Source organism: Alnus glutinosa, chromosome 6 (assembly GCF_958979055.1).
Source record: "Alnus glutinosa chromosome 6, dhAlnGlut1.1, whole genome shotgun sequence".
Classification (NCBI taxonomy): domain Eukaryota; kingdom Viridiplantae; phylum Streptophyta; class Magnoliopsida; order Fagales; family Betulaceae; genus Alnus; species Alnus glutinosa.
In genome coordinates this window covers 25477924-25491882 of record NC_084891.1, presented here as the reverse complement: position 1 = coordinate 25491882, position 13959 = coordinate 25477924, and the positions used below count along the sequence as shown (strand labels likewise).

Genomic DNA, 13959 nt, shown 5'->3' with positions numbered 1-13959 from the left:
AAAATTAAACAAATTGGGAGTGGTGGCGCCCCACCCCCGGCCACCTCTAGGGGTGGCCTCGGCCTCTGTGTGCAACCACCCCCAATGGCCTGGGGGTGGCCCGAACTTATCCGGCCACTAGGAGTGGCTGCGCGCCACCCCCACCCCCGACCACCTCTGGGGTTGGCAGCGGCCTCCCAGAGGCTAAGGGTGGCTGTGCGCCAACCCCGACCACTGGGGGTGGCTGGGCCACCCCTTCCTTTTTTTTTTTTTTTTTTTTTTTTTTTTTTGAATTTTATTTTAAAAATAAGTTTATTTATTTTATTTTTAATAAATTTATATTTTTTTTATCAAGATGGACACGTGTTGCCATTTTATTGGTTTAGTGTAGCGCTGATGTGGCATTTAACAAAATCTGTCAAAAATTTTAACAGAATTTGACTCAGAATCAATTTGTAATTATAATTTACCACAAGGACCTCTCATGAACTTTTTAAACTATAGGAAGTGATTTGTAATTATGGTATACCACATGGACCAATGGTGCAATAATAATAAAAAAAAACCTTTTAAATTTTTTTAGTGGTTTTGACTCAATTCCAATTAAGGCATATCATTGTTATCAAACTAAATAATAGTTATAACTTTTTCATTCATTCCAATAAAGAATAATTGCATCATTAGTCCTCGTAATATACCATAATTATTTTTCACTCCCTATGGTTTAAAAAGTTCATGAGATATCCTTGTAGTAAGCAATAATTACAAATCAATCCCTAGAATCAAGTTCTGTTAATTTTTTTGACAAATTCTATTAAATGCCACATCAGCGCCACATCAAACAAATAAAAAGGTGACACATGTCAATCATAATAAAAGAATATAAATAAATAAACTTATTTTTTTAAAAAAATTCAAATTCAAAAAAAAACAAAAAAACAAAGGGTGGCCCGGCCACCCCGCGCGCTACCCTCGACAGCCACTGGAGGTGGTGCACCCCCATAAGACCCCTTTGCTTTTTTGTTTTTTCTTTTTCTTTTGAATTTTTTTTTTTAAAAAATAAGTTTATTTATTTATTTTTTAATAAATTTATATTTTTTATTAAGATGGACATGTATCACCATCTTATTGGTTTGACGTGACGCTGACATGACATTTAACAGATTCTATCAAAAATTTTAACTAAATTTGACTCTAAAGAACGATTTGTAATTATTGCTTACCACAAGAACTCCCTATAAACTTTTTGAACCATAGAGAGTGAAAAATAATTATGACATACCACAGAGACCAGTGGTGCAATTATCCCTTCAAATAATAATTGTTCATTTTCTTGAAATACCCATTTCGCATACCAAATGAGATTTTAGTTTGTCACACTGAATGAAAGGGGTATCTCTACCCACCAGAGCCCTAAGAGATTGTTTGAATTGTGTTAAACAAAAAAAATAGAACTTCTATCCACAGAAAAAGCTTGAAGGAGCTTTTTAAAAAGTCTCATTTTCCAATTTATCCCAAAAAAAGTCAAGTGGTATTTTCTAAGTGTTTTTTTTTACCAAACAAGTCAATTTTTGCTTGGGACATCTTTTTTGCACTAAGGCTTCGTTTGATTCATGAAATGGCCATTCCATTAAGAAAAGGAACAGCTATTCCTCCAAATAGAAGGTGGTGAAATGGAATGATTATTCTTATTTTTTTGTTTGGTAATAACTCACGCATTTTAATCGGAATTCAAAAAAAATTACTAAAAATACCATATATATATATATATATTTTAAAAAAAACTATAAAAAAAAAATCCTAATAAAAAATTGAAATAAACTGGTGGGTTGCCGACCACCCATGGGCGGTCGGGCAACCACTTTGGGGTTTAGTTTTTCTTTTTTCTCTTTTTTTATTTTTTCAAAAGAATAAAAAAGATATAAAAGAAAATAAAAAATGAGTTTTTTTTTTTTTTTTTTTTGTAAAGTCTTTACCCCAAGGAAAGAGGAATAGCTATTCCATAGAATAGACACCTACCAAACTCTATTCCATTCTAAAGGCCTATTCCGCAAACCAAACGAGCATAAATATATCCAACATGATGGTGGCTGCAGAGTTTGACAAGGAGTGCTCACACGTGTAGAGCAGCTGTAGGCGAGAGTTCCTAGAGGACAGAGCATGTACACCTTAGGAATACAGATGCCGAGTATCAAAGATGTCCACATTCCACAAGATGCCATGGTTGCTCCTCGCGGAGATCATTGTCGAGAAAGTACCAACTACGACTTGTTTTGATCAATATTATACCTACTACATGTACCTTAGTTGACAGTTAGCTATTCTGATCATGACAAACTATCTCCACGTGGAAGTGCTACACACCACTTGATTTTAAGGTCTCTTTGGGAAGGAATCTCCACCACTAGAAGCAGACATCCTTCTCTCAGTTTTCATTATCCCCTGCATCTTAATTTTTTTTACCATTTATCAGTCATGAATCATGTACACCGTTAAATGCACAAACTTTAAATCCTAGCCATAAAATAGATCCTATCAATTTCATTTGAAATGGCCACGAATGCATTCACTCGTTTGGACGGTACAGAGACTATGAGATCTAAGCTCAATTTAGAATTTTGTAGCACTGACATTTACTTAAACCCTAGGTGCTAATCCACAGCTAGGGACTCATTAGGAAAACACTCTATTGATAGGATATTTGGACCAACAAATAAATGATATCAGCATTAAGAAGATCAATCATAAGGGTAGTGAATGACCACATTACAATACAACTGTATGCTCAAGCCAATTGTACAATTAATACACAAGATTCTCAAGTTAGAAGTCTAGAACAAATCTAACATGTGATAGGAACTGTCCCTTCAAATATTGGCTAATAGCCATCTTGAGTTGTAACTTTTTGTAACTTTTGCTTGCCTTTCAATCTTCACAGTATGAAAATTCATATCAGTTCAAAGAAAAATGCTACTTTTCACACCAATTTATCATACTTATGTCACATCGGCTGACATGACATGTTTTAAATGGCTTACAATGTTAACCACTTAAAAAAACCAAAGTGCATCCCACTTAAAACATGTCATATTAGCCAGTGTGACATTGATGTGAAGTATAGCATTGCTCTAGTTCTAATGAGTCAACTCTTTATAATGAGGTAATGACCAAAAATTAAACCTCAACTGACGGCTAAGAGTTTGGAAAACTAAGTCAGAAAAGTACCTATTTGGTTTGCCCTTGATCTCAGTTTCATGACACAGGGATCATCTTTAAAACTGCTGCTATTGGCATACCAAGGAATCCAAGGAAAACACAAACAAACCACTGCCGCAAGCTGAGAGGAGTTGTGTTCGCAAATGAACCCAGAAACTCGATGATGATGATTTGAAAGAAGACAGTGCAAGTAAGAACAGTCACGAACACATAATTCTCCATTATACCTTTGAACACGTTTACTTTTTCCATCTCTCTAGAGCTGATCTCATTAAAAACCTGAAGAAGACATCAGCATTCCAGGGTAAGTTACATAATCTAAGCAAAATAAAAACACAGCTCTTATGATGAGGGATTGAGTGGTGACTAGTTCAATAATGCAACTAGACATTTACAAGCCTCCAAGTGATAATATCAATTAAACGAGTTCATCGTGATTGAATCACATTGATGGTCTCATACATAAAGCAAAAGCTACGTTCATCTAATTAGATGCAGTATCCAAAAATATCTTCTTTTTTCTTTTTCTGGGCAAGTATCCATAGTATCTGCTTGTATGGAGGGAATCCTGATAGCATGCTCCAACTATTATTTACCACAATAATAGTGCGCAAGTCAAAGGATTAAGCATTAATGAGCCCAGTAGATAAAAACTACTTCCCAAACATTAGCAGCAATGGTAATGTATGTTGATTCAAATACAGCTCTATCTATCAAAACAAAAATTATTTGGGTCATTTCCTGGATGCAAATTCTACCATCAGTCGTGGCCCTGTAGAACCAATACATTGAGGAAACACATTTCAAATAAGAGTGGAACGTTCTGATGAGTTTAAAATTACCTGACAACAGACAAATGAGTTGAAAATGATTGTGTTCAATATCAAATCAGAATCTGGGCCATCTAGATGAAAAGCTGCTTTTCCTCTTGTCTGGAGAAACCAAATTATGACAAACTGATACAGAGACTGCCCCAAGATATTCCTCCACATCACATTACTGATGAAGTTCCCTTTCCTACCAACTGGGGATCTTTTCATCAAGTCATCATTCGGAGGCTCTGTGGCTAATGCAAGTGCTCCAAGAGTGTCCATGATCATGTTGACCCATAGAAGTTGAACAGCAGTAAGGGGAGCATTTCCTGAGAACATGTACCCAAAGACAAAAGAGGGAATGAAGGAATAATGTTATAGGAAAAGATTTATGCTAAAAAGACAAATACGATATGAAAAGGAGAAAAGATGAGGATCTGCTTACCTGTCAAACAGGCAGAAGAAAAGTTGACGATTAGGGCAACCACATTTACTGTTAGCTGAAACTGAACAAATTTTTGAATGTTTATGTAAACAGAACGTCCCCATTTGGCCACAGTAACGATTGTGGAGAAATTATCGTCCAATATTATGACATCAGCACTCTCTTTTGCCACCTGAAAATCACAAACGAGTTTTATGACATATATTGTCAAGTAAGCAGATTTCATTAATGACAATAACTTATCCACAAGATACAAGAACCGGGACCTTTGTGCAAAAACAAGAATATCAATGACTAAGCACCTCCAATCGGTAGGCAAGTACAAGAAGATTAGTCCATACAACAAAGGCCCCGCAGGTTACTCAGGTGTGAGGAGAGGCATTGGGACCTCCAAATAACGGAAAGAGAAGCCTTCTGGTCTTGAGTTTTAAGCCTCAAAATCCCCCATGCTTAAAATGAAAGGTTGCATAAAAACAACAGTTATAGGTCCAACTTTCTAAGGTAAATAACACAGATCCTAATCCATTCTTCAAGGCCCACTTTTACAAATAACAGCTCCATTGTGTAAAATGTTACCAGAAAATAAAACGTGAAATAAAAAGATTAAGAATGATAAGAAACTGCATTAAGATTCATAATTTTTTATGCTAATATAAAATCCTCAAATATTTTAAATTTCTATTATTTGATACCTTGCACTCAACTTCTTCAATGAAAATATATATAGACTGGTTCCTGAAAGATTACGCTTGTATCTGGTACTGCCCAACCAAATCATAATTTCTCATTGTTCTCCAGAAGGCTATAACATCCCCCCTCCTGTCTCTCTCATCCCTTTTCTTTCCGAAGAAAAGCCCTAAAATCCCAGCACCACCCCTATGCATTTTTTTGATATGAAAAGTTGGGACCAACAAATAAAGATCCCAAAGTCAGAAGAAATAAGTATTATAGAAATATTATCAAATCCAGTTTCCAATCATATCCTATCTCGTGACATAACAGAAACATGGGAGGAATTCACTGAAGAAACTTCCTGATTAAATATGATAAAGAAAGATGAAAATATACAACTCCGACTTTTTTTCTTTCCCTTTTGTATAAGCATTTTAATTACAATTCCATGTATTAGCAAACAAGAAAGAAATGAGAAAAGAGTTAGCGGGCACAAGTAATTCGAAGGGGATGGATTTTAAGAAAAAGATGACTAAATTTTTTGGAAGTTGGGGCTTGCATCATGGCTATATTTTGTAAGATAAGATATTTTCTCAGGCAAGAATAAAGGAACAGCGTCTAGGTAGCACCTCAGTTCCAGCAATGCCCATTGCTAGTCCAATATCTGCTTCATGAAGTGCTGGAGCATCATTCGTACCATCACCAGTCGCTGCAACAACTTCTTCAAAAGTGGTTCTTAAGTGTTTTACAAGGGTGTGCTTATCCAGTGGTGAAGATCGAGCCATTACCTGCACATGAAGAAATGTTAGATCTTGTTTATCAGACAACTTCTCACAGAAAAGAGCTATCTATTGAATAATTTAATACATAATGATTGCCAGTGACTTCCAATGATACATTGGGGCCCACATCGCCCAGAATTGTTGTAGTCTACCATAGTCATTGGTTACTCCAGTCCCTGCAATTACATATTACTTTTACGTTGACATTGTTCAGTATTTCCAAGGAATGAGAACACAAGGACAGTTAAACCCCAAGATAAACTACTTTCAAAAGTTATAACAAGAACCACAAACTTGAAATAAGGAATCTGCACAGAATTAGTGCTCTGGGAATCTTTTAAGGAAATATAGTTGAGGAACACAGTGTTCGTAGCAACCTCTGGGATGGTTAGTTCAATTTGGAATGTCATACTTATTGTACAAATCAATTCAACAACGGAGTCCAAGAAAATTTAAATCAAATTGATCCATTGACCAGACACCATGCAATTTGTGTAAGCTCTAGTGACCATGAAGGACCATTGATCTCTGGATTCCAATCGAAGAATACTCCAAATATTGACAAAACAAAGTCATTAAGCATATAAATCACCTGAAGTTTTGGAATAATTTCACGCAATTCCTCCTCACTTTTCTCACGGAATTCTGGGCCTTCAATTGCTATACCCTTACTGGTCAAAATTCCACATTCTCGAGCAATTGCCTTTGCGGTGTTTATGTTATCTCCAGTAACCATCCGAACAGTTATACCAGCAGACCTACAAATTGCAACCGACTCCCTGACACCTGGGCGAACTGGATCTTTAATACCAACAATTCCTAAACATGTGTACCCTTTAGATGGTAGAGGACTTTCAGCAGAATATTCATTTTCAATTTCCATATAAGCGAGGCATAGAGTTCGAAGAGCTTCTCTAGCAAATCTTTCAATTGTATCGTTCAAATGATTAATGGATGCTTCATTAAGGGAAACAACTTCACCATTCAAGTCTATGAATTTGTCACATGCAGCCAAAACTATTTCAGAAGCGCCTTTACAGTGCACCCGGAAACCACCATTTGGAAGCCCTAGAACCACCCCCATTTTCTTCTTAACAGAATTGAAGGGCTCAACTTTCACAATGTTCAATTCTTGTCGTTCTGACTGAAAATCTCCACCAAGCAACAGCCCAAATTCCAAAAGAGCAATCTCAGTGGGTGTTCCAAGTATCTCAACTTTTCCGTCTTCGTTTATAACAATTTCTCCTCCAGTGTTGTTAAATATTGATTGAAGTAGGATACTCAAAGCAGAACCAGGTATCTCAGAGCAAAAGCTAGAAGTCTCCTTAGAGCTACCTACTTCCTTGATTTTCCCACATATACAAGCTTTCACAACAGTCATATGGTTAGTAGTTAGAGTCCCAGTCTTGTCACTACAGATAGTTGTGCTAGATCCCATTGTCTCACAAGCAGCCAAATTACGGACAAGTGCCTTATCATTCATCATTTTCTTCATGGCAAAAGCAAGGCTCAGTGTCACGGCCAAAGGCAGCCCTTCAGGAACAGCAACAACGACTATTGTAACAGCAACAGCAAAGGATTTCAATATTTCCATTGCCTCATCTCCAGACCAGATCCAGTGGGACCCTTCTTGCAGCTTGCGGCTAAACAGTCCTTGCACCAAAACAGCAAAAGTAATCATGGCAAAAAACAGGCCTATTTTTCCAATAAGGGTTGCCACACCATTAAGTTTGACCTGCAATGGGGTCTCATCATCTCCTCCTTCGCTCAGAGTAGCCATCAGTTTACCCCACTGCGTTCTCATTCCAACAGTCGTCACAAGCATCTTGCATGATCCATCCTGAACTTTAGTTCCTGATAGGAGAAAAGGGTTACAAGAATTAACATTAACTGGTTCACTCTCTCCCGTTAAACTGGATTCGTTTACCAACACTGAAAACCCAGAAACAAAAAGCCCATCTGCTGGGACCTGATCTCCAATAGCAAGATGAACAATATCACCGGGAAGTAGCTCATATATTGATAATTTTTGTCTAAACCCATTTCTGGTTACCTGAACTGTAATTTTTTTCTTCTCCCTGTCCAAATCCTTAAACTGCAGAGATTGTTTATAATCACTCGTGGCAGTGACAAATACAACAAGCAAAATGCTAGCAACAATTCCAAGGCCATCATGGGCACCCTTCGGCCATCCTTCCATAGCAATGCCAACAAGAAGAGAGACAAGAGAGCAAACAGCAAGTATCACAAGGGTCGTATCTTGAAGGGCTTCCCACACAAAGACCCAAAAACCTTGCACTGGGCTTTCAGAAAATTTATTAATTCCATAAATCTCTTTTCTTCGATTCAGCAATTGCTCAGAAGTCAGAATGCCGACATTGACCGATGTTGCAAGCTTGTTTACAATACCCTCAACCCCACCATGTACTTTCAGTTTTTTCACATCACGGCCTTCAACAATGGATGCTAACTCATCTGCACAAATTTCAAAACCTGCAGCTTTGACTTCCACTGGTTCCGTGTATTCACTGGACAAATTTAGACCTACAGGGATTGAAGTTGGAGTCAATGTGAAGAAGTATAACCATAATTTCACAAACTTTTGATCCAAGCAGGTTAAGATTCTTACCATTGATAAATTGAAGTGCAGCTTGTGAAACCAAAACAGCAACTCTAAACTTTTCCTATAGTGTTCAAAACAAAAAGAAAGAAAAGAACCTCAACAAAAAGACATGAATAGAAAAGGAAATTCACAGCCGAGATGACACAATTTATGCATTCAATTCTCAAGAAACTTCCAATAATTCTATGAAGTTCAATTTTTATTATCAGAATTTTAATCCAAACTTCTGAAATTGTATAAGCAAAATTCATAGACATTCTAGAAACCCCAAAATAGGTCACCAATGTTTAATCCAGCAAAATTTTTTAATAAAACAGATGGATCTCCATGATTTTTTTTTTTGGATAAGTAAGAGTAATATCATTAGAAAAACGCAAAGTGCAGCCAAGTATACAGAGTATACAAGATAAGCGTCTAAGAAAGAGAAGAAAAAAGAACAAGAACATCATTAAAGCTAATCACTAATGGAGCTAAGAACGTAGCAGTCCAAGAGAATAAAGAAAAAAGTAATGAGCTCCTCAATCGTCCTTTCTTTGTCCTCGAAATTTTCAAGACAGTGCAGACAAGTTCCAATCAGGAATGAGAATCCAAGAATGATTATTAAATAATCCGAACTTGGATGCACCTTCATGCCTCATCAGTTCTCCTTACAGATTCTCAATGCTATAGAATTTGGAGTCTAATGCAAATAGAATCAAAATTAGTGGCAAATACTCATGTGACTAGGATATCCAGTTGGCAAAAATATACAGCATGTACTTACTAAAAGGTGCTAAGTTCAAGCCAAGCTAGAAGATAAGGACTATGTTTGGCAACCATTTCCCCTCCTTTCTTCCAAAAAAGTCAAAACTTCTTTCTTCCCATTACCAAACAACTTTCTTCACTTTTTTCTCACAAACAATTCAAAACTCATTTCACCTTTATGTCATATCAATCAATTCCTTTCCCCTTTCTCCTCTCAAAACTCTTCACCAAACACCCAAGAACATCACCTACCCAATGGAATATGTATTTTCATCCTAGTCAATTTAAAATTATTAATGATTTACGGCATGGATAATATAGCATCTTCTGTTGCATTGATGGAGGTATGCTTATGGTACTATAATATGACATAGATGATGAATAATAGAATACTTCGATTTTTTTTTTTTTTTTTTGATAAGTAAGAAACACCAATCTCATTAAAAAAGCACAAAACGCCTCTTAGTACACTGGGAGTATGCAAGGAAACACCTAATTAGAAAGAAAAAAGCATGCGAGAAAGTTAGCAAAAGTAAAAGACAAAGGGTGGACATAAGCCGTAATCCAAAAGTACAAAGTAAGGTAGAACGAGGATAGAATCTCTTCCAAGGTACTTTCTAAATCCTCAAAGTTCCTATTGTTTCTTTCCCTCCATAAGTACCAAAAGAGGCAAATAGGCGTCATTTTCCAAACCGTAGCGCTCATTGGCCTTCCAAATGATCACCAACAAGCAAGCAAGTCGATAACCTGTCTGAGCATAACCCAAGACATCCCGAAACGACTAAAGAGAACTCCACAAAGCAGAAGCCACATCGCAATGAAGAAGAAGATGATCCACGAACTCCCCAGTCTTCTTACACATATAACATATGTTTATCACAATAACATGCTGCTTCCTAAGGTTGTCCAAGGTAAAGATCTTGCCAAGAGCCGCGGACCACACAAAAAAAGTAGCCCTTGAGGGAGCTCGAGTGCGCCAAACGCTTCTCCAGGGAAAGCGACTACTCCCAGAGCAAGCTAAGGAGTAAAAGAAAGACTGGACCTTGAACAAACCTTTTTTGAAGAAGACCCACCATAACTTATCTTCGCTGCATTTGCTCACTTTGACCGAGTGCAACGTTAATGAGCAAAAAACAAATGAGTTGTTGCCTTCCCCAACCTTCAGAGCACTTGCTAATGAGCATAAAACACCTTGACTTAGTCAACTAACCATAGATATATGACCCTTAATAGCTCAATTCAATAACAAGTTTCTGAAAATTATGTTTCCACCACCTTTCCTTTTTGCTAAAAAAATCTAATGGTTCGTTTAGCAACCACCATTTCAAAAACAAATAAGATTTTGCTTTTGCTTTTTTTCAAAAACAAATCATATTTTATTCAACTTTTTCAAAAAAAAAAATCATATTTTATTCAATTTTTTCTAAATAAATCATATATTATTCAACTTTTTATAATTTTATCTCACAAAGTCAAACATCGAAATTCGCGAACCTAATAAGAATTGAATTCTGATTTCAAAAATCGAACACCCAAACGAACCCCAAGTGTTTCAAAAAAAGAAACAGAAAAATAAATAAATAAATAAACTGTTGGAGTTAGACTCCAAGGTGGTGGCCGCACTAGATGATCATAACGGCCATCGCGGGGTAGCCAGATGACCTTGGCGGCCAACGTGGGGCCACCAAATGGTCTTGGCGACCATTGCAGGGCTACCAGACGATCCTACCCACCACTAGACGTTGGCCGCCATATCTGTCTATCAGCCCCAAACAAAATAGTGGCCGCCACCATCATGGATCAGGCAGCCACCAGTGGCCACCACGCCAACCTCTTTTTTTTCTTTTTTTTAACTTGTAACAAGGCAACCTCCACACCTAAAAAAAAATGTACATGAGTTTAGTTATTTTTTTAGAAGTGCTTTATGTTTTATTTTTTTAGAAGTGTTTTCAGAAAAGTACTCTGTTTTTTTGAGAAGAGTTTTGAGGTTTGTTTTGAAAAGTGTGTTAGAAGTGTGGGGCATATCTGAAAACCTGTTTGGATAACTGATATTTAGGAAGAGTTTTTAGCGTTTAAGAAGCAAAAATTGTTTTTGAAAAGTTTCCAACAGACCCGTTGGCTATGTTTGGTAACCATTTTTTCTCATTTCTCCCAAAAAAGTCAAACTCCTTTCTTCATTTTTCTCTCACAAATATTCAAAATTCCTTGAACCTTTATATCACATCAATCAATTCCTTCCTCCTTTTTCCTCTCAAAACTCTTTGCCAGACACACACATTGTCATTATAAACATAATATTCTGATTTTGTTCTCACTAGTAACATAACGTTTCAATCCCATAATAAGTTGTAACCCCTCTATATGAACGCGTAGGTGTCGTATAGCCAATCCATAGAGAAGAAAGATAAAATTGTCCAAGGTATTTGGAAATTGAGTCCTCGAAGTGATATCATTTAGAGGCCAATCCTCTCGAAGCCATCGATTATCTTTTTCTTTGTTTTTCTCTTATTTTCTTATTTGCAAGCGATAGGGGTTTCTATCGCCTTAGTAGTTCATGATTAAAAGGAATTATTTTTTGATAAGTAAAAAATAAAGCGATTAAAAGGAATTATTTAAAGCACAATAAATCAAATCTTAAATTTATGGCAAAGAAATTTTCTGAAGTTAGCCCCGTCTTTAATTTCCTCTTACAAAAAGAGAATAGACATAGCGATTACTTTGTGTGGAACGACCAAACGGAAAGAAATGAGAAAACGCAGTGAGTGGAACCTGATTGGAGCGTCGGATAGCCTCAGCCTCGAAGCGCTTGGAGAGATTGGCAGTGAATCGGAACCTCCGTTTAGGGTTCTTCACCAGCCAGCAGAGCTTCCTCCATCTCTGAAGCGCCTCCTCCGACGAGTTCTTGGGCTTCACATCCCCAAAGTTCTCGCTCAAGTAGCTCTCCATCTTAGGCCCTCCTTCTTCACCAAATGCAAAAAACTCTTATCTATACATATATATATTCACAGACCCCAGCTTCGCCTCATTCAACCAAAGCGAAAGGAATCGAGAGATAAAGCTTAGGCGAGTGCGTGGAAAACAATCAAAGCATCGTGGCCAACGAAAGGAACTGGGAATCGAGTCATTCGTCAATCTTACCAGAAAAATCTTGAATTCCCAAGTTGCCCTTCTATCTGATTCAAACCAAAACCGTTACTCATTTTGTTGTAACCTAACGGCTTTTGAAAAGGCAGGACCGCAGATGGACGAAGGTCAAGGTTTACGATGAGAGGGACAGACTTGGAGAAGCGGTACACCGTTGCAGTTGTAGACTTATAGTTGCTATTTATAATAGCTGGTACTTGGTGGTACCGTGGTAGTGGTGGCCCTGGTGGTGGTGGGGGAGTGGTTGAAAGGGGAAAGTGGGAAACCGCGTGGAAATATATATATATTAAATATTTTTTTATATATAATGCTTTTTTTTATTGGCTGGGAAAAACGTAATACGCGTTGGACCCATGTGGCTTGTCAGCCAAGGGCACGCCGACAAAATGCGACTTTCCTACATTCTACAATGCTGTTTTTCTATTTTACTTTTTTTTTTTTTCTTTGGGTGGGGTCCGTGCGGATCCTGTTTGGTTGTAATTCAAATTCAAAATGGTTTCTGCTTTCTGGATCTACCGGGCATTTTTTCTGTTTGGGTGTTTAATTTTTTAAATTGAGTGTTTAAATTTTGAAATTTAACTTTGTAAAATAAAATTAAAAAAAATAGAATAAAATATGATTTGTTTTTTAAAAAAAGTAAAAACAGAATCATATTTATTTTTGATGTCATGATTGCTAAACTTGGTAACTCACTCATGTTTTTTTTTCTTATACTTAGTTGTTTTTTGAAAACATGTTTAGGTGAAATTTTAAAATTTAAATTTTATTCAATTTTTTTTTCAATTTTGTCTCAAGTTTTTTAAACCATCCAAACATAATTTCAAAAACTAAATTCTTTCCGTATTCGTAATTTTAAATATAGTAAAAAATAATATAACACAATACAAAAAAATCACACATCCAAACGAGTCATATAACTCATTATCTTGTTTGTAATTGTTTTTACAATTTGTTCATATATGTTAACATATAATTAGAGCCATGTCAATCACTAAAAAAAATTAACATTTTCTAATTACATGTTAATGTGTATCACTAATGCTACGTTTGTTTCGGCGTAAAATAATTTTCTGGAAAATGATTTCGGTATTTTACAATGTTTGGTAGGGGCGAAAATAATGGTCAACGAAAACTATTTTCGGTTTGACCGTAAAAGCTTCTTTAATTTTTGGAAAACGATTTATGGCCATCGTCGCACGATGCCAGCGGACCAGATTCTGACAGAATCTGGCCGGAATCCGACCATGGTCAGAAATCGGCCGGAAGCCGGCCTGATCTGACCGGATCCGGCCACTGATACGGCCGGATCTGGCCAAAATGGTCGGGATCCGGCCGGATTTGACAGGAGCTGGAGGAGACCCACCGGAATCCGGCCATTTTGGTCTGATCCGGCCAAACATGCTCGCCGGAATCCTGCAACAGCTGCATTTTCCCTTTTCGTAATTTTTTCGTGCGAACTAAACGCCGAAAAATATTTTCGAGAAAATAATTTTTTCTGAAATTGATTTCGTCGAAAATATTTTACGACGGAAACCATTTTAC

At 36.9% G+C, this 13959-nt stretch overlaps 1 protein-coding gene across 5 annotated transcripts; it reads right to left on the bottom strand.

Moving 5' to 3' along the window:
* Window positions 1-2025: 2025 nt before the first annotated feature.
* LOC133871299 (calcium-transporting ATPase 1) lies at window positions 2026-12585 on the bottom strand. Of its 5 annotated transcripts, none has more exons than XM_062308713.1 (8): window positions 12043-12585; window positions 8536-8590; window positions 6499-8450; window positions 5754-5912; window positions 4453-4624; window positions 4038-4336; window positions 3205-3474; window positions 2026-2427 (listed from the first exon to the last, which is right to left on the bottom strand). In XM_062308713.1, exons 1-7 carry the CDS (start codon window positions 12217-12219, stop codon window positions 3232-3234), a joined length of 3057 nt encoding a protein of 1018 aa, XP_062164697.1. In that variant the 5' UTR covers window positions 12220-12585; the 3' UTR covers window positions 2026-2427; window positions 3205-3231. The 5 variants fall into 5 exon arrangements, with proteins under 5 accessions (XP_062164697.1, XP_062164700.1, XP_062164698.1 ...); XM_062308716.1 differs by having other exon boundaries at window positions 2026-2421; XM_062308714.1 differs by lacking the exon at window positions 2026-2427 and adding an exon at window positions 2680-2909.
* Window positions 12586-13959: the final 1374 nt, after the last annotated feature.

Excerpts from the sequence above, each read along its gene's own strand:
- LOC133871299 (XM_062308713.1), bottom strand. The coding sequence starts at position 12,219 with ATGGAGAGCTACTTGAGCGAGAACTTTGGGGATGTGAAGCCCAAGAAC. Across the intron at positions 8,451-8,535 it reads TGCACTTCAATTTATCAATG|GTCTAAATTTGTCCAGTGAA; the intron begins GTAAGAATCTTA and ends CAATCCCTGTAG. Across the intron at positions 4,337-4,452 it reads TTCTTCTGCCTGTTTGACAG|GAAATGCTCCCCTTACTGCT; the intron begins GTAAGCAGATCC and ends ACATGTTCTCAG.